This window comes from Fukomys damarensis, unplaced genomic scaffold (genome assembly GCF_012274545.1).
Source record: "Fukomys damarensis isolate Sample0158 unplaced genomic scaffold, DMR_v1.0_HiC HiC_scaffold_39, whole genome shotgun sequence".
NCBI lineage: Eukaryota > Metazoa > Chordata > Mammalia > Rodentia > Bathyergidae > Fukomys > Fukomys damarensis.
The window spans coordinates 112,300,453-112,324,802 of record NW_022900951.1 but is presented as its reverse complement, the minus strand read 5'-3'; the positions used below and the strand labels follow the sequence as shown (position 1 = coordinate 112,324,802).

Here is a 24,350-nt window from a genome sequence, read left to right as displayed (position 1 = left end):
GGTCCTTGCACTTGTGAGGCAGGAGCCAGAACCACTGAGCTAAATCCCTGGCCCCCAGGGCCCATGCTCTTTTTTAAAAAATTGAGTTTATTGGTACATTTTAGGTATACAGTACAGTTACATTCATTATTGGGATTCTGTACCTTTACATGACAGGTCTTGGTTCTCATTTTTTTCCCTTGTCCATGCCCTCCCTTCACCCCCTCTCCACCTCCCCTCCCCGTTTATAAGCACTTTATTTCCATTTTTTCATTTTCTCATGTTTTTTTTCTTTCCCTTATTACCTTTCCCCTACCCTTCCCACTTTCCCTACACCTTTAGTCCTTTTCTTCCTATTTCACATTGTCAATTATATCATTAGGATCTTATGTACTATTATAGTTTTTCACACCAGAGAAACTATTCGATATTTGCACATGTGTGACTTATTTATTTCACTTAGGAGTATATCCTCAATATGTATCCATTTTCCTACGAATGAATCTAATTTCTCATTCTTTATGGCTGAGTAGTATTTCATTTTATAGAAAAACCACATCCTCTTTATCCAGTTTCCAACTGATGGGCAAATGGGCTGTTTCCAAGTGAGGCCCATGCTCTTAATAGCTTCATCCTCCTGCAGTGATTCACAGCAATGTGCTTGGAACTCTCTGTAAGCCAAGAAAGCAATGTGTTGTTACAACCAAACATACCAAGCATTGTGATGGGGACTAACAAAGAGACCCCAACACTGAGTTAAGCAGGTGATGCAATATAGTGTAGAGCTCCAGTTGTTGTAAAGGGGAAGAGGAGTGAAGTGACATCAAACAAGTTGCCAGGAGGCAGGGGAGGGGGCCATGGAGAGATGTTGTTCAATGTACATGCAGTGCCAGTTATGCTAGATAGATAAATTATAGAGATCTGCTGTATAATTTAGTATCTAGAGTTACCAATATGGTATTGTGCCCTTTAAAAATTGTTAAGAGGGTGCATCTTATGTTACATGTACTTGCCACAAAAATTAGGGGACAGAAGGAAACCAGAGAGACATTGGGTATATCTCGTACCTTGATTATGATAATGGTATCGCAGGTGTCTAATTAGGTTTAAACTCATCACATTACATGAGTTAAATATGTGCAGTTCTTCATATACCAATCATACCTCAATAAAGCTATTAAAATTTCAAGGTTTTAAAAGGCACCAAATGAATATCAAAGAACAATGTCGCACAGATGCATAGAAAGACTGGCTCTTCACTTATATAAGTACATGCGGTTAGGGCAAGGAATTGTTCTACACAAACTATAGCCGAAGGCTGAGGTATGTTGACAAATAACATTGCTTTCCTGGGCTCTGTGAAACACTGTTAGAATATTATTATAATGATTTTTATGACTGGCTTGTTTAGTGAACTTTTAAAATCCTTTCCAGTTTGCTGCCAAAAATTTTAGCATTCAAAATTTTGTTGTAGGCTTTTGAAAAATTGTTATGAAACCTTGCCCTCCTGTACTCCATACATATGTACAATTATTATGTGCTGATCAAAAAATTTTAATGTTAACTAACCTGATTCATCATTATATACTATATATGTGTTGATTTATCACACTGTACCCCATAAACTAAAAATAATCAATTTATTCATTAATAAAAATAAAATATAAAAATAAAGAACCATTGGCCTAAGGCAAGCTTTACTGTCTTTACCTACTCTTTCCTTGCGAAGTCAGGGCATGGCAGCCCATTGTTTTCCTAGATTGATTTCTATATTTTAAAAAAAGTTATCAAGGGCACATAAACCATAAAATGGACTTTGTTTCATTTAAGAAGCAAACAGGAAAAACAAAATAACAACTACAAAACCCATGAGAATTGTCCTAAAGGGACATAGGGAAAAAGAGTAGTAGACTCTCAGGTGATTTGGACCTAATCTAAGGATTGCAGCTAAACATGAGACTTTGACCTATTTATTTATTTATTTATAGTACTGGGGATTAAACTCAAGACCTTGTGCTTGCAAGGCAGGCAGTGGCACACTGAGCTAAATTCCCAGCCTGGGCCAAGTCATTTATAAAATAAAGCCATTTATAAAAAAGTCATTATAAAATCAAGTCATTTATAAAGTAAGTGGTAAGATAAAGATCAGAAATAGAGCTCCCACACGATCCAACAATTCTATCCCCAGGTAGATATCCAAAGGAAGTGAAATCAGAGAAACATCTGCACTTCTTGTTTTAGCTGCAGTGTTTACCATACCCAGGACATGGAAACAACCATAGTATCCATTGACGAATGGATGGATAAGAAAATCGTAGTGTAAGTGCACAATGGAATGCTATGCAGCCTTAAAAAGGAGACATTCAGGTCATGTGTGACAACATGGGTGAGCCTAGAGAATATTACATTAAGTGAAATAAGCCAAACACGGAAATACAAATACTATATGACCTCATGCATATGGAATCTTTAAAAAGTTGGTTTCGTAAAAACAGTGGAAATAGAGAGTAGAGCAGTGGTTGCCAGGGTCTGAGGGTAGAAAAAGGGTGCATATGTTGGCCAAAGGATACAAACTGTCAGTTACAGCTTGAATGGTTCTGAGGAGCTATCGTAGAGTGTAGTGACTACAGTTAATACTACTGTATTATTTGCATGAAATAGGATGAAAGTATGTAAGAACAGATCTTACATATTCTGGCCACAGGGCAAGGTGTCTGTGAGGCAACAAATGTGTTAATTGGCTCGATTGTGGTGGACAATGACGCAATGTATACTTATATCAAAACATCATGTCGTACACTTTACATGTGCATCCTTTTTATTTGTCGATTATACCTTGATAAAGCTGGAAAAAGTCAGTGACGAGGTACAGGGTAGCCCTAAATGACCTGCACATTCTCCTCCAGTAGTGATCCTGTGTAAGCTTATTATTCTGGCTTAAAGATAAAGATGTTGCTTGCAAAAAAATTCTGCAAGAAGTTTGGGAAGTATTTTGATTCATTTATTTGTTCCTTTATTTAGTTAGTGCCTTGGGTACAGAGGGTTGAATTAATCAAACTCAGCTCATGGCACATTTATCATCTTTGGTATCTTGTTTAACTTATTTATTCCCTGTCATCCCCACACTTCACTTAGTTCCCTCTTTCCTCTCTGATTAGGAACCAGCCTTTTCTGCTTAATTACAATAGTTTCGTTTGTCCGCATTTTTAGAAAATGTGCATTATGTTGCGCATGTGCCTCTTTAAATTCTGTAGATCATATATTGTTAATATATTCACATATTTTATTCTATTTCTTATAGTCGCTATTTTTTAACCTATCCCTATTTTAAAAATCTATCCATGTTGCTCGATGTAGAACCAGTCCCTTCCTTCCAACTGCTCCAACCTACTCGAGAATGTGTGACCAGCGCCCTTCCCCTCTGCACTCTCATGGTGATGGATGTCAGATTGCCCGCGACTCCTTGCCACCATAAATAATGCTGCAATGAGGTGCATTCCAATTTAGAAAAGAATTGCAGGTGAGAGTGCAAATCGGGAGCTGACTCTGAGCCGTGACTAGAATGATGAAGTGTCCCTGTGAGGGTCCCCATTCCCCCGAGGTGCTGGGGAGCTTCTGCTGATGGAATTAGCCCAAGTACTTCAGCTGGGGCACCCACCAGGACTGGCGATGTGAGTCAATTAACCCAGTCAGTTGGGGCTTCTTTACAGTTTTATTTTTATTAATACACATTTGCAGGCCATGACATGCACATTCATCTGAGGGAGTAGGTACTTGCACATAACACAGCTTGTTTCTTTTCTTAGTCCCATTCCCCTCCCCATTTTGGCAAAGTGTAGATGTTCCACCTCTGCCCTCACCCCCAGATGATGAACCCCATCTCCCTAAATTGTCCAGACCACGGTCTGTGGCCTAAAGTGGATCTTTAAGGAGACCAACAGATTGTGCTTCCCCACTCAGGCCGTCTCCGATTCTCCTCAGCAGCATCTCATCCCTCTCCGCTCACTATGAGCAGGCTATTTCACCTCTGAATTCACAAAGAAAACAGAAGTGAGCAAACCCGTGCTCCCAGAAACCCCTGCTACCAAATTTATAAGTTCTCCTGCATCCACGCCCACTCTTGCCTCCTTTCTTCCCGTTCAGATGGGCTACCCCAAATTCTGTCAAAGAGGAATCCTTCCGTCTGTGCTGGGGATCCCATCCCTCCTTCTTTGCTCTGTGGGTTAAACTCTATCCCTTTCAGTCGTCCAGTATCTACATCTCTAAGTACTTGTTAGAAACATGTAAAATTGTTTAAGTCTGTCTGATACGAATATTGCTTTTCATTTCTTTGTTTGTAGTACTAGGGACTGAACTCAGGGTTTCTCACATGCTAGGAAAGTGCTTTACCACTGAGCTACAACCCAAGACAGATTTATTTATTTATTTATTTATTTATTTGTTTGTTTGTTTGTTTGTTTGTTTTTGGTACCAGGGATCGAACTCAGGTCCTTGTGTTTGCGAGGTAGGTGGTGGAACCACTGAGTTAAATCCCCGGCCAGAGACGGTTTTACTTTTTGGTATGAGATATGGTCTCACTATGTTGCCCAGGTTGGCCAACTTGCAATCCTTCTGCCTCCTGAGTAGCTCCAACTTGATGACCTCCTCTCCACCAGCTCTTGAAGCTTATAACTAAATTTATTAACAGGGCTCCATGTGTTCCCCCTCTGTCCTCACTACTCAATCTCCTGGGTCTCACCAAAGTTTCCTTGTCACCAAGTCCGGAAGATTCATTTTTCTCCTTAGAGTACTTACATTCTCAGCAGCACTTGTCACTGTTGAGACATTGTCCAGTTCCCTTGGTATACATGGCGCCTGACACTCCTTGTTTTCTTTCCAACCTGCTGCCCTTTCTTTCAGGGTCTCCTTTACAGGGTGATCCACCCGCCCTGGCTCTTCAGTGTTCCTTAATTCGAGGCCTACTTCTTTTTATTCTTCCTCTTCATACTTCCGGTCGCCATCTCCTTCACTCCTACGGTGGCTCAGATTGCCATTCGTATTTCCCAAATCTATGTTCTTATACCTAATTGCTCTTTATGCTCCAGATTTACATAGATAACTCTCCTCTAGATGTCTCTACCCGAGTGTCCCATGGGCATCTCAAAAGCATGTGTACCACGGGCCAGTGATTTAGCTCAGTGGTTCCACCACCTGCATCGCAAGAGCAAGGTCCCAAGCTCCATCTCCAGTATGGGGGGGGGTTAAAAGCATATGTCCCAGACTGAATTTATTATCTTCCTCAACAAATTCACTTTGATCACTTCTACTGTTATAATGCAGGGATACTCATCCCACTGTATATATTCTTATTATTAAACTTTTAACATTTTAAAATTTATAACGTTTAAACTTGTAAATTCGAAAAATTATGTACTCCTGTTGTAAGCATTAAGACAGTATAAAAGTATATAAAACAAAAAAGTGACCGTATCACCCATCCCTCTCGCCAGAGCCAACCCATTATTAACAATGAGGTGTATGTCCTTATAGACATTTTTGGTAAATAGATAGATATGTATTTTCATGCACATACGTGTGCAAGTCTTGTTTTATCTATACTATACTTTATCTTGCCGTGTACTATCATGCAAATTGGTTTTAGCAGAAAATATATAGTAGATGTCTTTGAATTATTAATCATATTGCTGCAACTCTTTCTTTCTATTAGTTGTGTATTATCCCGTACTATGCTGAACTTATGCTTATTTAACCATCTTTTTTTTTTTTTCTGGTACCAGGGATGGAACTTGGGGCCTTGCACTTGTGAGGCAGGCAGTGGCACCACTGAGCTAAATCCCTGGCCCTCTTAACCATTCATATTGAAGGATCTTTAGCTTATTTCTAATTCTCACTATTTCAGGGTTGTAGTGAATGACCTTGCCCACAGATCTTTGTACCCTTGTGCTGGGCTCAAATTCAAGAAAAGAGATTTCCGAACTAAGCAGTATAATAAAAAATACTGTAAATGATTCGTTTTAAAATTTTTTATTATGGTGAAAGACGTGTGGCCATGAATCCTCCTGAAGATCCTCCCCCTTGCTTCTACCACAGGGATCCCCTCATTCTTGCCTCTTTCTGCAGCAGTTCTGGAGTCCTCTCTCGTGTCTATAGTGGCACCAATTTGGCTGCCTCAATGTTCTGAATCAATTGCAAGCATTTGCCTTCCGTAGTCATTTTGATGTTAGGGAAGGGCCGGGAAGCAGCACATGGTGTCAAATCTAGCGAAAAAGGTGGATGAGGACATACTCCACTGTTTTCACTTGACAGAAACTGTAGTAAAGTTTTGATCAATGAGAGGGGATCAGAAAATCTAGCTAATGTTTACATCTAAAAATCTATTACAGTAGCCGGACGTGGTGGCGCATGCCTGTAATCCTAGCACTCAGGAAGCTGAGGCAGGAGGATCGCTGTAAGTTCAAGACCAGCCTGGGCTACATAGTGAGTTCCAGGTCATTCTCAACTACATAGTGAGACCCTGTCTCAAACAAACAAAACTAAACAAAAAAAAATCTAGTACAGTAAAAGACAGATTGCCATTAGTCTCTTGTCAAAATACTAGATCCGGGGATTTAGCTCAGTGGTTCCGACACCTCCCGTGCAAAGGGCCCAAGTTCGATCCAGGGTACAAAAAAAAAAGAAATCAAAATACTCACTCTCACTTTGAACACACTTATCCTATCATTCTTAGCAATGTGTCTTTTACTGTAATAAGTTTATTTTTATTTAAACTTTTGCCATATCTCTTTATCACTCCTTGTTTGTGTGCTAAAGTGTTCTCAAAACTGTAGTTTCCTTTTACTTTTCAGTCAAGAGACATGTGCATAAAGTACGTAAAACATGCTATTTTATTTTTTTCCATTAAGCTTATTCATTCATTCAAAGCAAACAATACAGTTACATTCATCATTGGGTTCTTGTACCTTTACATGACAGGTCTTGGTTCTCATTTTTCCCCTTGTCCCTGTCCTCCCTTCACCCCTCCTCCCTCCCCTTTTGCAAACATTTTATTTCCATTTTTTCATTTTCTCATATTTTTTCTTTTCCCTTATTACCTCTCCCCTACCCTTCCCACTTTCCCTACACCTTTAGCCCCTTTCTTCCTATTTCACATTGTCTATTATATCATTAGGATCTTAGGTACTAATATGGTTGGTTGATTTCTGATAGCAGCCATTCTCTGGGGTGAGGTGGAATCTCAGTGCTGTTCTCATTTGCATCTCTCTAATGACCAGTGATGTGGAACATGTTTTCATATATCTATTTGCTGCTTTTACTTATTTGTCTGAGAAATATCTACTCATTTCAGGTGCCCATTTATGAATTGGGTCTTTGTATTTGGGGGAGGCTGATTTTTTTGAGTTCTTTATATATTCTAGATAGAAGTCCTTTGTCGAGGAGTAGCTGGCAAACATTTTTCCCACATTGTAGGTTGTCTCTTAGCTCTGTTGGTGATTTTTCTTATACTACAAAAATTTTTTAATACAATGAGATCCCACTTGTTGATTCTTTGTGCAAGTTCTCATGCTACTGAGATTAAGCACACTATTTTAAGTGTGCAACTGGGTGAACTTCTGTATGTTATATACTTGTGTAATCAGCATCTATTCAGCTATCCCTCTTGTACCTTTCTAGTACATAATTTTCCTTCAGAAATCACCACTGTTGTCTTATATAATCATCAGTTACTTTTTCCTTTTTAAATAAATGAAGTTATACAACAAATGTCTGCCTTGTTTGTTCATATTGCTGTGTATATCCATAGTGCATTCTATTTTCACAGAAAAGTAATATTCCACTGCATAAATGTCCCACAATCCCTTTACCTGTTGATGGACATTTGGGTTGTTTCGCTTTATGGCTGTTATGAATGAACATTTGTGCACACATATTTTTGTGGACACATCTTTCTGTTTCTCTAGAGTACGTAAGCCATGAGGCCATGAGTGGAATTGCTGGATCATGGGGTATGTTTAAGTTTATAAGAAACTGCAGAACAGTTTTCAAAATAGCAATACCCAGTGATCTTCTAGGTGTATAAATAGAAACTTCCAATAGCAGAATATGAGAGTATTGCACACTATACTGTTACTGCGCATTTGTCTGTCTTCCCAGACAATTCTAGGAACTAAGTCTGTTTGGTTCAGTTCTTCAGTGCTCAATAAATATCTGTGGAATTGGACTAGTAATTAAGTAGCTACTGCTTGATAACCCTAAAGAGCTCTACTACACAGCTGGAAGAGCTAACACCTTGCTTTAGGCAAATTGTTTTAGGTGTAGATGTTTTATCACTCAAATGCTAGTCCTAGTTTCTTCTGGACAGAACTGTGGCTTTTACAGCATTGTTCCTCGTCTGTGTGTTTCGTATAGGACTGGTGTGATGATCAGCATGTTTTATTTGGTTATCTAACATATTCAAAGAATACCAAACCTCAGTGAAACTTTTACCTACTCACATTTTTGAACTTAGATTTAAAGGAAGCAGAAAGAAGAGAAGGATCCTTTTCCACTCCTGAGTAGCTGCATAATCACCAGCCCCAATATGAGGAAATATTTCTCCAGCCTCAGGTCCTTAACCTGCTTTGTTAGGTTCACTAAAGGCCTAGATGATGCCTGCTGCGAAAGTGTGGTCCACATAATGTATATCATTATGTCTCTCCTCCTGAAATGGCCAGTATCTACAGATTCACTGTAGCCTAGGTCTAGGTCTTTATTTTCCCCCGCAACTGCCTCAAGTTTTCCATTTCCTTGGGAATCTGTGGGCTAAGGATTCCCAGAAAAAAATGTTCTTGCTTGAACTAGGCCTTCATCAAGATTCACTGCAACTCAGATTCATTCCCATTTCTGGTCCCATTGCTGCCCACAATCAACTGAGCATGATGGATGAGCTAGCTAACATTTTGAAGGTGAAAACTACCTATTCGCTCATCTAACAATCTATCTAGCTTATCTCCTTATATGAGTGCTTTGCCCTATTAATGTAGCACATCCTTCAATCTTGCCTTTCTTCACATCTAAATGATGGAATATAAACCAAAATTCTCTACTTTGTTTCTGTGATGAACACTAGGCTAATACAAGTGAATCTTGGAAACTTGAGAATTTGCCAGTCCTAACTTTTTTGTTTAATTTATGTATTGATTTGCATAGGGACGCATATGCTAAGGAAACATCTGTACTTTTCTCATGCATTTAGATATTTTTTCAGTATTTGAAGTTACTGGTTGTTATTGATTTCTTTTGGTCTTTTTTAAATATACCACATCAGTGTCTGTGAATGTAGTGCCATGAAGGCCACCTCCTTTCTGTCCCACTTTGCGAATATCATGCCATTAGCACAGTAAGATGAAGAATGCAAGCAGCATGCCTCCTAGGTTTCCTTATCAGACAAAGGAGTCCTCCTTAATCAAAGCTGAAGGGTTCTAGAAGTGGAGATTAACATGCATTGTCAGATATTTGAGGGAACTCTTACAAAGCTGTCTAGTGGAGCATCTTAAAAAATGTCATCAGTTGTAAACGCAACTGGAGAGATGTGGCAAGGAAGAAATAGACACATTTTCATATATTGGTTGTCTTTAGAGTGAGGCTAATCTGTGTACCTAAGAACTCAAAAGTCACCTTTTCTAATAGCACTCATCTGTCATCTGGGATGCTTATCGCAAACTCTCATGTTGCTCTCTCAACACTTCCTGATTCACCTTAGCCTTAAAAAAAATCCAAATGAATATGTGACTAAAATGGGAATGTGGGGGAGAAACCTCCTCTTCTAAGTGCTACTACGCCCTCACAGAAGTCTGCTACTGAATTAGCCATTCATTCGAAGAAAATATATTCAGACCTAAATTGTGGGGGGGTAGTAGTAGTAGTAGTAGTAGTAATAGTATTGGTACACATAAGGTGGGTTTTTAAATTTCTAACTTCTCATTCATTCCTGGCACCACCCTAATTTCTTATAGAATGACTTCTCCCATTCTGTGGGTATTCTTGGGGTGGGGGTAAATCAAAACTTTTCTCCAACCCACCACCAAAACCAGAGAGCTCCCTGAAGGGTTTTTTCTGCAAACTCCCTTCTCTCACTGCATAATGCAGTATACAATACAAACTCAGCTGATTGGGGTTAGTCTTTTATTGGACTTTGGCTCTTAAGATAGTAAGATGAGGATCGAAGAGATTGCTGTTTATTCTTCCCAGGAGTGGTGCCTTTATGGGATGTTTCCCTATGAGAAGACCTCTAGCTTTTTAAAATCTTCATTCTTCAATCTTTCTGTAAATTACTTTAGTCCTTTTCCTTGGACCCTTTTTTGCTTAATTAGTCCCCTTTCTTAGTTAACTGGAGCTAACAATGTGATTTGTTCAAAGATATTTGGTTTCTTTTTATGGCAACCAAAGAACTTTGGCTGAAATGTGCTAGACACCAAGGTACACCAGTAAGCAAGGCAGACAAGGTTCTTGCCCTCAGGAAGCTTACATGTTAATTGGAAACATAAGTTTACTCAACACTAAGATACGAAACACTGGATTTGGAAAATTTGGCCATTGTTTTCATGTACACATATATATTACTTTTTATGTATAGATAAGACTATTCCAGACTACTCTAATGGGGTGAAAAGTATTGCAGTATGGGAGAGAGCTTGAACTCCACTCTGTTGAAATATAGTAAAATGTGGGGCAAGATTTTAAGTGCCAGGTAAGTTAGAGTAAACTCATTGGAGGAAGTTGTGGGGGAGGTTGTCAGTGTTTTGGGCCATCAGAGTTTGCTAATTTGTACTTGAAGAAAATAGACTCTCATCTTCTTACAGAGACTGGGAAACAGGGGCACATGTTTTTTTTGTTGTTGTTGTTGCTTTTTTTTTTTTTTGGTATGGGAGATCAAATTCAGTTCCTTGTGCTTGGAAGGCAGGCAGTGGAAACACTGAGCTACATCCACAGCCCTTGATAATTATATTTCAAAGGGATGGCTCCTAAGTTCTTCAGAAAGACATTTCTCAGTTGTAACACTGGTTAGAGACTAGGGAATGATTTACATCTTTAAAAAGCAGAGACAGAATTAACAATTCCAAGTGTTCTAAACCAAATGCTCTAAGAAAGAAGAGGTCAGGGGCCTATTATAGGGAAGAAATCTGTCTAGAAATTCATCAAGCTAAGGAGACTTTTAAGCCCATCTTGCTCAATTGCTTATCAGATGGTCAAAACTTTTTAAATGGCAAAACGCATCAATGTATGTACTATAATTATTTATTGGACATTGAGTCATATTAGCTGAAACTTTATGTTATCTAAATATTATAGACATAAGCTAATTGTTTCATTCTAAAGCCGATCTAACTGTCCTGTTTAATTACAAATTGCTTTTATCTATACCAATATTCTGCTTGGTACTTAAATTGCCCACACATTTCTTGATATAAGCAGAAATTGCTTCTTTAGAATAATTTTTAGTTTATGACTTTTGCTTATGAATAGCATTTGGCAAGCAGTTTCCCAGTACAACATCTGCTTTCTTGTGAAAATTCCTGAGAAGACACTGAAAAGTGAGTGTCCTTACAATCCCAGCTAAAGAGAGGGAAAGATAATCTGCCCATTGACAGGATTTGGCAGGAATTAGGGAAAATAATTAGTATTTCCACCTTGTGCCCCCTCATTGAAACACAGCAGCAAAGAGAGTATTAAATGTCATGTGTCCCTACCTCACAAACTGTCACAGACCCCAAACCCCCAGAATCTGTAAAAAAATTCCAATAGCCTTCATACTTGGAGAAGTACTGCTTTTTGAGATAGCGATAACATTACTATTTATTTTTTCCCAGGAGTGGTATGCTTATGAGAAGTTCCCTGCTAGGCGACCTCTAGTCATTTAAAACCTTGTTCTACTCTCTCACCTCATAATTTTCGACTGTTCATTTGCCCATTCATACTCTGGTATCCATGTGACAAATATGGAGTGCCTCTGAAGTGCCAGGTGTTACAAGTATGAATTTCATCCCTGTTCACTTGTGTTGCCTAATCAACCAAGGACTTTCTTCCATTCCTTCAAACTCCTTGTGTCCCTTGAATGTTTGAAGGCTAAGACCAGCAGTATACCAATCAACCACAGGCCTGAGATACGAAGATACAAGCCATACTTCCTCTGATCTTTTCACCCTCTCCAACTTTCCATATCGCTGGGTGGAGGGGAAGTGGGTCATCACGCGTGATCACTGTCACCTTTGGTATTTCTGATGAAACTTTGAAGATTCGAAGCCTCTGAACTGCTTTAGAGAGAGTTGAGTACCATTCAGTTTGGGCTGGCTTGCCAAAGGACCATCAGAGAATGAAAAGCCAGAGTTTGAGCCCTAAAGCGCCAGCAGGTTTTGTAAATTTGTTGAGCAATGCTTAATTTAAAAAAAATTGGGCCAGGGATTTAGCTCAGCAGTTTGGTGGCCTGCCTTGCAAGGACCTAAGTTCAATCCCCGGTACAAAAAAAAAAAAAAAATTTACCTGTGGTATTGAGAAATGGAGTTCTGCCTTATCCAAGCTGCTTTCCATGCTCTCACTGTTTCCACCTGGAATACCACACTCCCTGCCTAAGTCCTGCTCAAGAAGCCATTACCTTCCTCTATATTTTTGCCTTCATCATTCACTATTTCGGTGTGTGTACCTGGTCAATTCAGGTAAACAGTAAAGCTGCTGGAGGTAGAAGACTACAAGATGCGTCTGTTGTCTATATCTTTTCCTTCATGTGAAAGTTTAATGAATACCTGGGTGTTAATTGTTGATTGAAAACAGTCCAAATATATTAGGGTTGCTTCTCCATAATTACTTGGGTCTGTCCTCACAAAAGTGTCAACCATTTTGTGGGACCAGGAAGAACAAACCAAAGGATATCCTAAAGGTATTTAATCTCTGCTCTCCCTGAAATTTCAAACTGTCATTTAATTTGAAGAAATCTCATGTTTTACTAATTAACAGGAGGAGTTATGACAAGAATCATGAATTTTTCTATAAAATAATGTTTTTGTTCATGACAGCATGTCAGGTCATTAGAGACAGGCTGTACATGCATCACTCTAGCAGCAGCAGAATATTCAGGGTCCTACTACTTGTTGAAAGTGAAGTCGCGAGCACTGTAACAGCCAAAATTATTCCCCCACATCAAGCCATTTGCAGAAGGCATATTTGTAGATTTGCTAATTACAAGCAAGTCTGATTCTTAAACCTTTTAAAAGTGATGTTGACTTAGTGGTGTCAGTTCAAAGACACGTAACATTCAAGACACTTTGGCCATCATTTATTTTAGTCCCTTCACACACACACACACACACACACACACACACACACACACACCTTCCCCTACAAAAAATTACATCGGAAATATGTGAGTTACAATGGATGTGGGATTTACAAAGGATAAAATTTCATAGGAAAGCATATTAACTCTGATAGCAAATATTATAGGAATTAAAGTCCTACCTACTTTAAAAAATATTAAATGAGCTCATAGAAGAGACATATTATGATCTAGCCATAACATGTCCCCCAAAAAGGTGACACACTTTGGCATCATCCACATAGTCGTGTTTCTGGATGAGTACAGAATGCAAGATTTATGGGGTTGTGGAGGCTTCCATGAACATTTTAGAAAAAAACCTATGAAGTCAGGCAATTTTGAGTGACAGGGTGACAGACCTTGCAGGAGCCTAAGAAAGGAAAATACGTGAAGCTGTAAGTATGAAAACAAAGCTGCAATGGAGACCCCAGGAAGCTAAAGTTGAACCTATGTTGTTGAAAGCTACAGGCAGCACAGAATCAGCTCAAGAGAGGCTGTAATGGGCTGCAACCAGCAAGGCCACAGAGACACAGATGTCCAAGCCCTTTGGCACTCACATGTCACCACAGCCTGCTTTGGATGTAGACACGAAGTTACAGGATTTAAATTTTGCACTGCTGGGTTTTTGCTTTGCTTTAGTCTGATTCTTTTCAATCCCCCTATTCCACCCACCCTTTCAGAATAGAAATGTTTACCTTGTGCCATTGTATGTTGCAAGTGCTGGCCTTTCATTTGATCATTACAGGGGCTCACTGCCAAGAGCTTGCCTTGAGTCTCAGAGGAGACTTTGGACTTGGACTTCTCATCAATGCTAGAACTGTTAGAACATTGGCAAGACTTTGAGATAAACTAAATGCATTTTTCATAATCAGATGGGCAAGAACCTTTTAGAGGGTTAGGGGTAAAATGTTATGTTGTGAATCTAAAATTTCCCCCAAAAGTCTCATGTGTTTTGAGGTAGGGCTTCTGGAAGATGATTGGATCATGAGGGTGCTATACTTATCGGTGTATTAATCCATTGGTGAATTCATGTGCTGTTAGGTGGTGGGATCTGGTTGGAGGGGTGGGTTACTAGGGCCCTGACCTGGAGGTTATATGCTTATCTCTAGATCCTTCTTTCTTTGCTTCCCAATTGCCATGGCTTGAGCTTTGCTCCACCATATCCTTCTAGCACACTGTGGTAGGTGGCCTAAGAACTGGACAAATTCATCTTCTTTGCTCACTTTTTTGCCGTGGAGTTGATCATGGTGGGTGGAGCCAGTTGACCATGGACTGAACCCTCTGAAACTCTGAGCCAAAATAAATTTCTCCTCTATGTTGTAGGGCTTGGGTATTTTTGTCTCAGTAATGGGTAAATGTCTAATACAGGACAAGAGGGTCCTAAGAACCTTATAACAGAGACTGACACCAGCTCCAGTCTGTTTAATTTTATAACAGGGACTGACACCAGCTCCAGCATTAAATTTTGTGGTACCTTTAACAGAGTAGACATGGGGCTAAGAGGTGAGGAGTAGAAAGGAAGAAGTTAAGATGTGCTGTCTTTTACTGTGCTAGAAAACATTAAGATCCCATCTCCTGTGAGCTTCATTTAGTTACTTGATGAATGTATGACTATTGTTACTTCTCAAGATCATACTTCTAGGAAGTGAACCCAGCTCTGCTGTCTCCATAGTCCCATCATACACATTCACAAGGGTAATAGGGAACTTGACTTACGGTGTTGAAACCCGTTTTTCTTTTACACTGGAAGGGCCAGATTAACTTTATTTATGTCTTCATTAATTTATTGCTGGAAGAGGTAATACATTCTCTCAGTACAAGTTTCAAAAGTTGCAAAGAAGCATAGAATGAAAAGTAAATCTCTCTCTCTCTCTAGCTTATTGCCAGATATCCAATTCCCCTTTTTGAAGGCAATCGCTGGTATTAGTTACTGTGTGTCCTTCCGGATTCTTTTTTTTTTCTTTTTCCTTCCAGAATCTTCTTTCTTTACTCATTTATATACAAGGCCAAATATTAGCAGCATGCTAGGCTGAGAAAACTTAGCAGTAATATTTGGAATGAGATTATGACAATGTGATATGTTTAGGCACAGACGGCAGAGTGGGCCAAATTCATCTTTGCTCACTCTCTTGCCTTTGAGTGATCCTTCTCACCCCTATTCCTTTACTGTCCTGCTTACCCTGACCTATCCTTCTTTCCACCAGTTCCAGAGAGTTCCTATTCTGATACATTCCTCAGAAACTCCCTTGCTGTTCCTGAGGGACTGTCTCAGCTGAGAAATTAGTCCCCACCAAGGCATTCAAGTGTATCTGGGGATTGATGAGCCACTCTTTTCAGAAAACATGTTTACATTTTAATAAAGGGCTTCAATCAAAAGTATGACTTGAATAATGGGGATCTGGGGAACTTTGTTATGACAGGAAAACAGGACAAATTTTTTTCCCAAAAAATATAGCCTTGCGGCTCTTCCTACTTACTTCTCCTGTAGGTGTCAGGATGGTGGAGATCCCGAGACTTTGGCCACTTGTAATTGTTTGACTCCTAGGACAAGGCAGTAAGGTCCTTGGTCTTTTTTTTTTTTCTTCTAAGATGTGTACACCATAAACAAAATCTCCATGTATAGAGCTTTCTCCCCTAGGGTAGCATAACTATAGGTTCTGATCTTATCTAAAAAAAAAGAAACTGTAACAGTGAATAGGAGGATTATTTTGATTTTATTATTCACTAAATATTATCTCATTTTTTTTCTTCTAAAACAATATTTAGAAAATGAGGTTGGAGCAGGTTGTTTCAGAAATTCAACATTTTCTCCAATCCAGGGGTGGAGGGAGGCTGGTATCTCTGTTGAGATTGATTGAAAAAAAATTCTTGTTGAATGGAATTCATTTTGATTTCTGCAGGTAATATCCTTCTTACACAATTAGGTACAACTTTGCAACTCAAGGAAGATAAACAGTAGGGATCTTCATCAAAGTCATCTGCATTAAAGAAAAAATCATTTTCAGCTGGGGCATTAAGAACTTTACACGTACTGGAAGCATAAGAAAATTGTGTCAAATGATGGAATGAATAATTAGAAAGGAAGTAAAGGTTGCGCTGCTTCCTTTGCATAGCTTAATATAAATCTGAGGTGAATTAATTCATTCTGACAGCACTGCTTAAGCAACAAGTTTGTATGTTTTTCCTGCATTGTGAATAGAAGGCAGTGTTATTGACCTTAATCTTAATCTAGGGGAGGATATTCATGGCCAAACCTTGGAGACGCTCAGGAAGAGGAACAAACATATCTAATATCCCCCATAGATCTGCTATTCTTATACTGTCAGTTTGGTTGTTTCTCCAGGTTGAGAGTGCCTGAAGGTACAAAGGGCATTATGTTTCACTCTGTGTTAGTGGAACCTGGTTTCTGCATGCCACACATTTGATGGTAGCATCCAGATTTCAGTTTTAGGAACTGTGGCTACTTGTTCCACTGGCTGAGTTATGGCTACAACCCACAAGACCTTTGAGACTAGCACCAGTCCTACTGGCTCCCCAAGATCTACTGCCTGTTACAACATTAAAATCTTTGACATATATTTGCTATTGCTTCTCTAGGAAAATATATGCATATTTGGTCTGTGTGCTTGCCAGGAAAATGGTATATGCCAGGGATAGTAAACAAACCAATATGAATTAAACCTTTTACAAAAATGGTACTTCCAAATAATCTCCAACTACTATCTACTAAGGAGCTTTCACAACCTAGGCCTATTGTATGCCATGGCTCCCCAGTGCCTTCATATAAGCACTAGAACATATCCACAAATTAGTCAGCCTACCCGATAGATGGTTGTGGCCAGGGAAAGGTTTTTTTCCATGTATATTACTAACATCCCCATATGGAAATATGGAGACTCAGTAATTCCTTACACTAATCAAACAGCCTTAACTGGAAAGATAGTTTTGCCTCTCACAGGCTTGAAGTTGCCAGGCATTTGGAAAGTATCCATGCTAGCCCTCTTATATTAAAGATAGAATGTAGCTCTAAGTAGGGCAGCGGGGTGCCTGAGATCACAGAGTTAGTGATAAAGCTGGGACTTAAGCCAAAGCCCTTTGACTCTAAGTTTGGTAATTTTTAACCCATCATGCTGTTTGGAGATTGTTTCAGTTCCAAAAAAAGAAAAAAAAAAAAGAAATGTGTTTGGGAGTCAACACAATAGAAAAAAAAATGCATGTGGATGAGGCAGTCCTATCATCAACACAGTAAGGGAATGGCTACAGTGAGGCTACCAAAGGGGACCTGCAGTTGACTCTGGCCTTTAAGAAAGGGAAAGAGGAATGAAGGAATCAAAAATAGTGAAGATATTTTATATAAATGTACCAGTTTACCAAAAGCAACGTCACTGTTATGTATCATAAATATACACTAATAAAGTAAGAACAATTTACAAATAAAACACCACAAAATTTTAAAACAAAGAAAGCCAACCAAAGATAATGCATAACAGCTCACAGAAGAATGAGCCTGGGTGTGTATGTAAGCGTGGGCATGTTTGTGTGTACACAAGTGCATTTGATATTGAGAGGGAGGTATTGTTCACATTAATTCAGTATCTCTGGATTGTAAATGTAGGCAACACAATATTTTTCTCACCATTTGAGAAGCTTATTTCTGAAGGAGTGCCTTGTATAGAGCTTAAAGATTTGAAAGTTGAGCTAGTTGCAGTTGACCCGAGGGATGGTGTCAACAATTTGTGCTCAAAGTTCTTTTTCAGTTGCTCTTGTTTATACCCTACATTTATCCCACATCTGCTGCTCCCATCTGAAATGACATCGAAAAATGTTACAAATTCAAAACTCATCAAATTCTTTACTTAAAATGAGTGAACTTTATGATATTTAAATTACATTTCAAAAATCTTGTTAAAAATATCAAGCCCAATGTGCAGTGTTACTTCATTCTGGGAGTCAGCTTCTGTGACGCCATGAGAGGTAAGGTTGCCCTGTCATATGCGGTCCAGGAATAGCTAATGCCCTTCCCAAGCATACCTGCTTTCACTCCAGTATAAAGACCAGCATGTTACTGATATACCCAGCATAAAGAAGGGAACCTTGGTGCTACTTACAGACTCTTGGAGTTGAAACACTGCCTTCCCTAAAGGAAACAGACTGAGCTTTGTATTGAAACTGAGTTAAAGTGCCTGAATTGGATGCATGAACTGTTTGATACATAGAACATCAGTTTGCCTGCATTGGAGACCTTCTCAAGGGAAGCACCAGTGTTAAGAGGCAACATTAGAGTTTACTACATCATCCGTTTCGCAGAAAGGGCCACCAGAAGGGCTATCCAGAAAGTATACCAGCCACTGGCAAGGAGCAGCAGAGGGAAAAACTAACCAACCAACTTGATCCTAATCGAGAACAACACCTAGGGAGAGAAGGGAGCAACTAGACCTCATGACTGTCTACACTAAGTTGAACAGCCCACTCAAGCCACTACCTTGAGGCCTACATTCAGCAGAAAACAGGGGAGTGATCATGTTCCCCATCCATTTTCCGAAGGGAGCAAGGAGACATCTTGGCTTGAACGGTTACCACAATCTGAGTAAAACATACAGAGGGACCTCTATTGCCATGGGGGCATCTCAAAGACCTCTAGGCCTCAAAGCTAGGTATAGAAAAGCATGCCTGGCTGGATCTCAAGACTGCATATCATGGAACAAAACCACTTGTTCAATAACAGAAATTCTTTAACTAAATCTTTTTATCAGTTTTCTATTTTTTATTATTTTTATTTTTGTTTCATTAGCTTTTTTTGGAGTTTGAGGTTTTCATCCACTTAAATTTGTTTTTTGCCTTTTGTATTTTTCCTCTTCCAATATTTTTTCTTTCTCATTTTTCTTTTATCATCTGTTTTTGTTGTTTGTTTTTTTTCTTATTTTCTATTTATTATTTCCAGTGACAATTCTCTATCATTAATTCTCTAGCATTATCTTCTACTCCTCAATAGGACCCTGTATCATACTTTTCTCTCCTCATTTGCATACCCCATCAATTAACTGTCCAAATTTTGCTTTTTCCCTTCTTCAGTTCCCTATACTCTCCACTTTTACTAGTATAACTATTAAGATTTATATATCTTTAGATAAATAGTTTATGCTATTGCTTTTGAATATTATCTTATTGTTAGTAGAGGTAAAGTTGTTCCACTTAGGTGTTTACTATAAGTTAATATTTGGTTTGTCTTGTTCTTCATACTGTAATAGATCTCTTTTGTGGACAGGAGTGGTACTTTGTCAGCCTTTAGGATTTGTCAATGTTCATTTATATTCAATGCTATAATTGATGATGCTTTTATTATTATAGCCAAAGGGACATAGCTGTTGGTATTAATTGGTTTTCTTGAGACCCAAATATCTAGAATTCCTTGAGGTCATTAACAATACTATATCCCATGCTTGGAGAAAAGGGTACTGAGCCCAGCACAGTGGAACTTCCCTTTTGAAGTAATAAAAGGATGGGGTTGGATACAAGAACAGAAGCAAAGGCCAGCAATTAGCCATGCCCAGAGAACATCACTGAAAAGTACACATTAACTAAAGATGTCTCCACCCTAGAAACACAACTTTGCACTACAATAAATTCACAAGCTTCAACACAAAACAAACAAACAAAAATAGAAACTTCAGAAGACAAGCCAACAAAGTTCCTCTAGAAACTCCCAACTGCCCCAAAGCTGACCCATGGAGCATTGAAAGGGAGGAAGCCAAAAGCCTCACACCTGTATTATTTGAAATGATAGCAGGAAAGATAACGAAACAGTTCAATAAGGCAGATGATAAGCTTACAGAACATATAAATGATAAGATATTAGGCCAGGTAAACAAAATCATCAGTGAGTCTAAATATAACACTAATAAGAAGATAAAAGAGGTAAGCAAAACTATGCAAAACATGCATGATCCACAAAGAAAATAGAGCCATAAAAAGGACTCTAAATAGAAATTCAGGAGATTAAAAATTCTACTGAAAGTTTAGGCAGCACAATTGGCCAATGTAAAAACAACTAGAAGACAGGGCTATGTTCAATGACAAATTAACAAGTGATACCTTCAAACTAAGAGAACATGAAAAATGTATTCAAATGGTCCTAGATGATGCAAAGAGGACTAATCTAAGATTAATTGGTATTAGTGAAAAATCAGAAGATAGCACAAATGGTTTAAAATACCTGTTTGCTGAAGTAATTAGAAAAAAACCTTTCCAAATAAAAGAATTTAACATATAGATAAGTGAGGCATAAAAAAACTAAATAGCCACAATCAGAAAAGAACCACCCCACAATACATCATAGTCAAAATACCAAAAGTTTAACACAAAAACAGAATCTTAAAAGTGGTTAGATAAAAGAAATGGATTGCTTATAATGGAAAACCCATTAGAATTGCAGCACAATTTTCAACACAAAACTCAAAGGCAAGGGGGGCCTGGAGTGAAGTGTCTCAAGCCCTAAAAAACAAATCCAAGAAAACATATTCTACAAAACTATCTGTTAAAATTGATGGGAAAATAAGATATTTTCATGATAAAGACCACAAAAGAAATTCATGACTACCCAACCAGCATTCCAAAAAATTCTCAAGGATACCCTAGAAAGAAACAATGAAATTAACAATGACTAAAGATCTAAGAGAATGAATAAAACCAGTTAAGGTGAGCAGTTAAGCAGAAGGGAAAGACAGGGAATCAAAAGAGAAAGAAAGGCAAGTGCTGGCTTTGGCAGCACGTATACTAAAATTGGAATGATAAAGAAAAAAATTAACAAACATTAGCCACAGGAATTAGACAAGAGAAAGAAATTAAAGCAATAAAGATAGGAAGGGAAGAAGTTAAACTGTCAGTATTTGCTGAGGATACGATACTCTACATAGAAGACCCAAAAAACTCTGCCAAAAGACTTCTAGACTTAATTGAAACTTCCAGCAGAGTAGCTGGATACAAAGTCAACACCCAAAAATCAATAGCCTTCTTGTGCACAAATGACAGATTCACTGAGAGAAATTAGGGAAACAATTCCTTTCACAATAGCATCCAAAAAATGAAGCATCTAGGAATCAATTTAATGAAGGAAGCAAAAGAATTCTACACTGAAAATTACAGCCCTCTGAACAAAGTGATCAAAGAGGATATAAGAAAATGGAAAGACATCCCTTGCTTCTGGGTAGGAAGGATCAACATATTTAAAATGGCTATACTACCAAAACTGCTATACAGATTAAGTGCAATCCAGATTGAAACTCCAATAGTATATTTAACAGAACTAGAGAAAAAAATCCAAAACTTCATTTGGAACTGGAAGAGACCTAGAATAGCAAAAGTAATTCTAGGCAACTGAGACATGACAGGGGGTATCAAAATCTCCAACTTTATACTGTAAAGCCAGTATGATAAAAACAGCATGGTACTGGCAAAAAAAAAAGACCCAAGGTTCAGTGGAATAGATTGGAAGATACAGAAATAACTCCAGATGTACTCAGCTACCTCATCTTTGACAAAAGAGCCAACCATCCTCACTGGAGGAAAGATAGTCTCTTTAATAAACTATGTTGGAAAAACTGGATTTCAACCTGCCAAAGATTAAAACTAGACCCTTATCTTTCACCATGCACTAAACAAAAACCCAAGCTGATTGAAGATCTAAATATTAAAACAGAAACACTAAACTTGCTAGAAGATAAATTAGGCAGAACTCTGGAAGACATTGCCATACGAAAAGACTTATGAACAAATCCGCAGTAGCACGGGAACTAGCAGATAGAATCAACAACTGGGATCTCATCTTATTAAAAACCTTCTGCACTGCAAGAGAAACCACCAACAGAGCTAAGAGACAACTGACAATGTGGGAAAAATATTTACCAGCTGCTCCTCAGACAAATGACTATTATCTAGACTATATAAAGAACTCAAAAAAATTAGGCCCCCCAAATATAGACCCAACTCAAAAATGAGCATCCAAAATGAACAGACATTTCTCAAAGAAGTAAAAGCAGCAAATAAATATATAAAAATATGTTCAACATCACTGGTCATTTGAGGGATGAAGATGAAAACAACACTGAGATTCCACCTCACCCCAGAAAGAATGGCTGCTATCAAGAAATCAACTAATAACAAGGGTTGGCAGTATTTTGGGGAGAAAGAAACCCTTCTCCATTGTTGGTGGGAGTTCAGACTGGTGCAACCGCTGTGGAAATCAATATGGAAATACCTCAAACAACTAGAATTAGAGGTTCCATTTGACCCAGCTAACCCTCTGCTGTTTATCTTTCCAAAAGAATTAAAAGAATCATACAACAGAGATATATGCTCACCCATGTTTATAGTTGCACAGTTTGTAATAGCTAAAACTTGGAAACAGCCCAAATGGCCACCAACTGGAGTCTGAATAAAGAAGATGAGGTTTTTCTACAAAATGGAGTACTACTTAGCCATAAAGAATGATAAACTAGATTCATTCGTAGGAAAACGCATGCATATTGAGGCTATACTCTTAAGTGAAATACATAAGACATACATATGTAAATACTGAATAGTTTCTCTGGTGTGAAAAACTAAAAGTGTAAATAAGATCCAAATTGTATTACTGATCATGTGAAATAGGAAGAAAAGGGCTAAAGGTATAGGGGAAATGGGAATGGTTGGGAAAAGGAAATAAGGGAAAAGAAAAATATGAGAAAATGATAAAATGGAAACAAAGTCTTTGTAAATATGGAAGGGTGGAGGGGTTGAAGGGAGGGCAGTGTTACCCACAAAAAATGAGAACCAAGATTGGTCATGTAAAGGTACAAGGTCCCAATGATTAATGTAACTGTAATGCATACCTAAAATGTACCAATAAACTCAATGAAAAATACAAACAAAAAAGAAATCAACCAATAACAAATGCTGGTGGGTTGTGGGGAAAAGGAAACCCCTACTCCATTTGTGGTGGGGTGCAGACTGGTGTAACCACTGTGGAAATCAATGTGGAGATACTTCAAATAACTAGGATAAGAGATTCCATTTGACCCAGATACCCCTCTGTGGGGATCTTTCCAGAACCATTAAAAGTATCATACCACAGTGTTATATGCACACCCATGTTTATAGCAGCAGAGTTTGTAATAGATAAAACTTGGTAACAACCCAAATGACCATCAACTGGAGACTGGATAAAGAAGATGTGGTTTTTCTATAAAATGGAGTACTACTCAGCCATAAAAAATGAGAACTAGAGTCATTTATAAGAAGATGCATGCAAATTGAGGCCATACTCTTAAGTATAATAGTAGGACACACATGTGTAAATACTGAATAGTTTCTCTGGTGTGAAAATCTAAAAGTGCAAATAAGGTTCAAATTGTATAACTGATCATGTGAAATAGGAAGAAAAGTGCTAAAGGAGTAGGGGAAGTGGGAATGTCTGGGAAAGAAAATAAGGGAAAAGAAAAAATATGATAAAAGGAAAAAATGGAAACCAAGTCTTTGTAAATAGGGAAGGGTGAAGTGGGTGATGCGAGAACAGGGGTATGGGGAAGAAATAAGAACCAAGGTATAAGATCCCAATAATGAATGTAACCATACTGTATACCTAAAAAGTACCAATAAACTCAATGAGGAAAAAATAAGAAAGTAAAAATAAGGCAATTATATGAATAGGTAATACCTATCAGTAATAAAACTCAATGTGCATGATTTCCATTTCCCAATCAAAAAAGACTGGCATATTCAATCAAGAAACAAAATGCAGTGGTATGCTGTATAAAATAAATACATTTACCCAAAAAGCATCTCATAGACTATAAATCAAAGGATGGAAAGCAATACTGCATTTAAGAGAAACCAGATAGAAAAAGCAGGTGTAGCTATTTTATATCCAGACATAGTGGACTTCAAGCCAAAATTGATCATGAGACGTGATGAAGGTCACTATATATTGGTTAAGGGAACAATCTACAGGAAGAGGTAACAGTTATTAACATATATGCACCAAATATATATA

The 24,350-nt window shown here is 38.3% G+C and overlaps 1 protein-coding gene across 1 annotated transcript in view; it reads right to left on the bottom strand.

The window, feature by feature from the left end:
* Adgrg4 (adhesion G protein-coupled receptor G4) overlaps positions 1-24,350 on the bottom strand; it is a 133,644-nt gene that overhangs the window by 9,662 nt on the left and 99,632 nt on the right. The window contains 2 exon segments of the mRNA XM_010642650.1: positions 16,241-16,302; positions 17,961-18,128. Of these exon segments, the coding sequence (XP_010640952.1) occupies positions 16,241-16,302; positions 17,961-18,128 (230 nt within the window).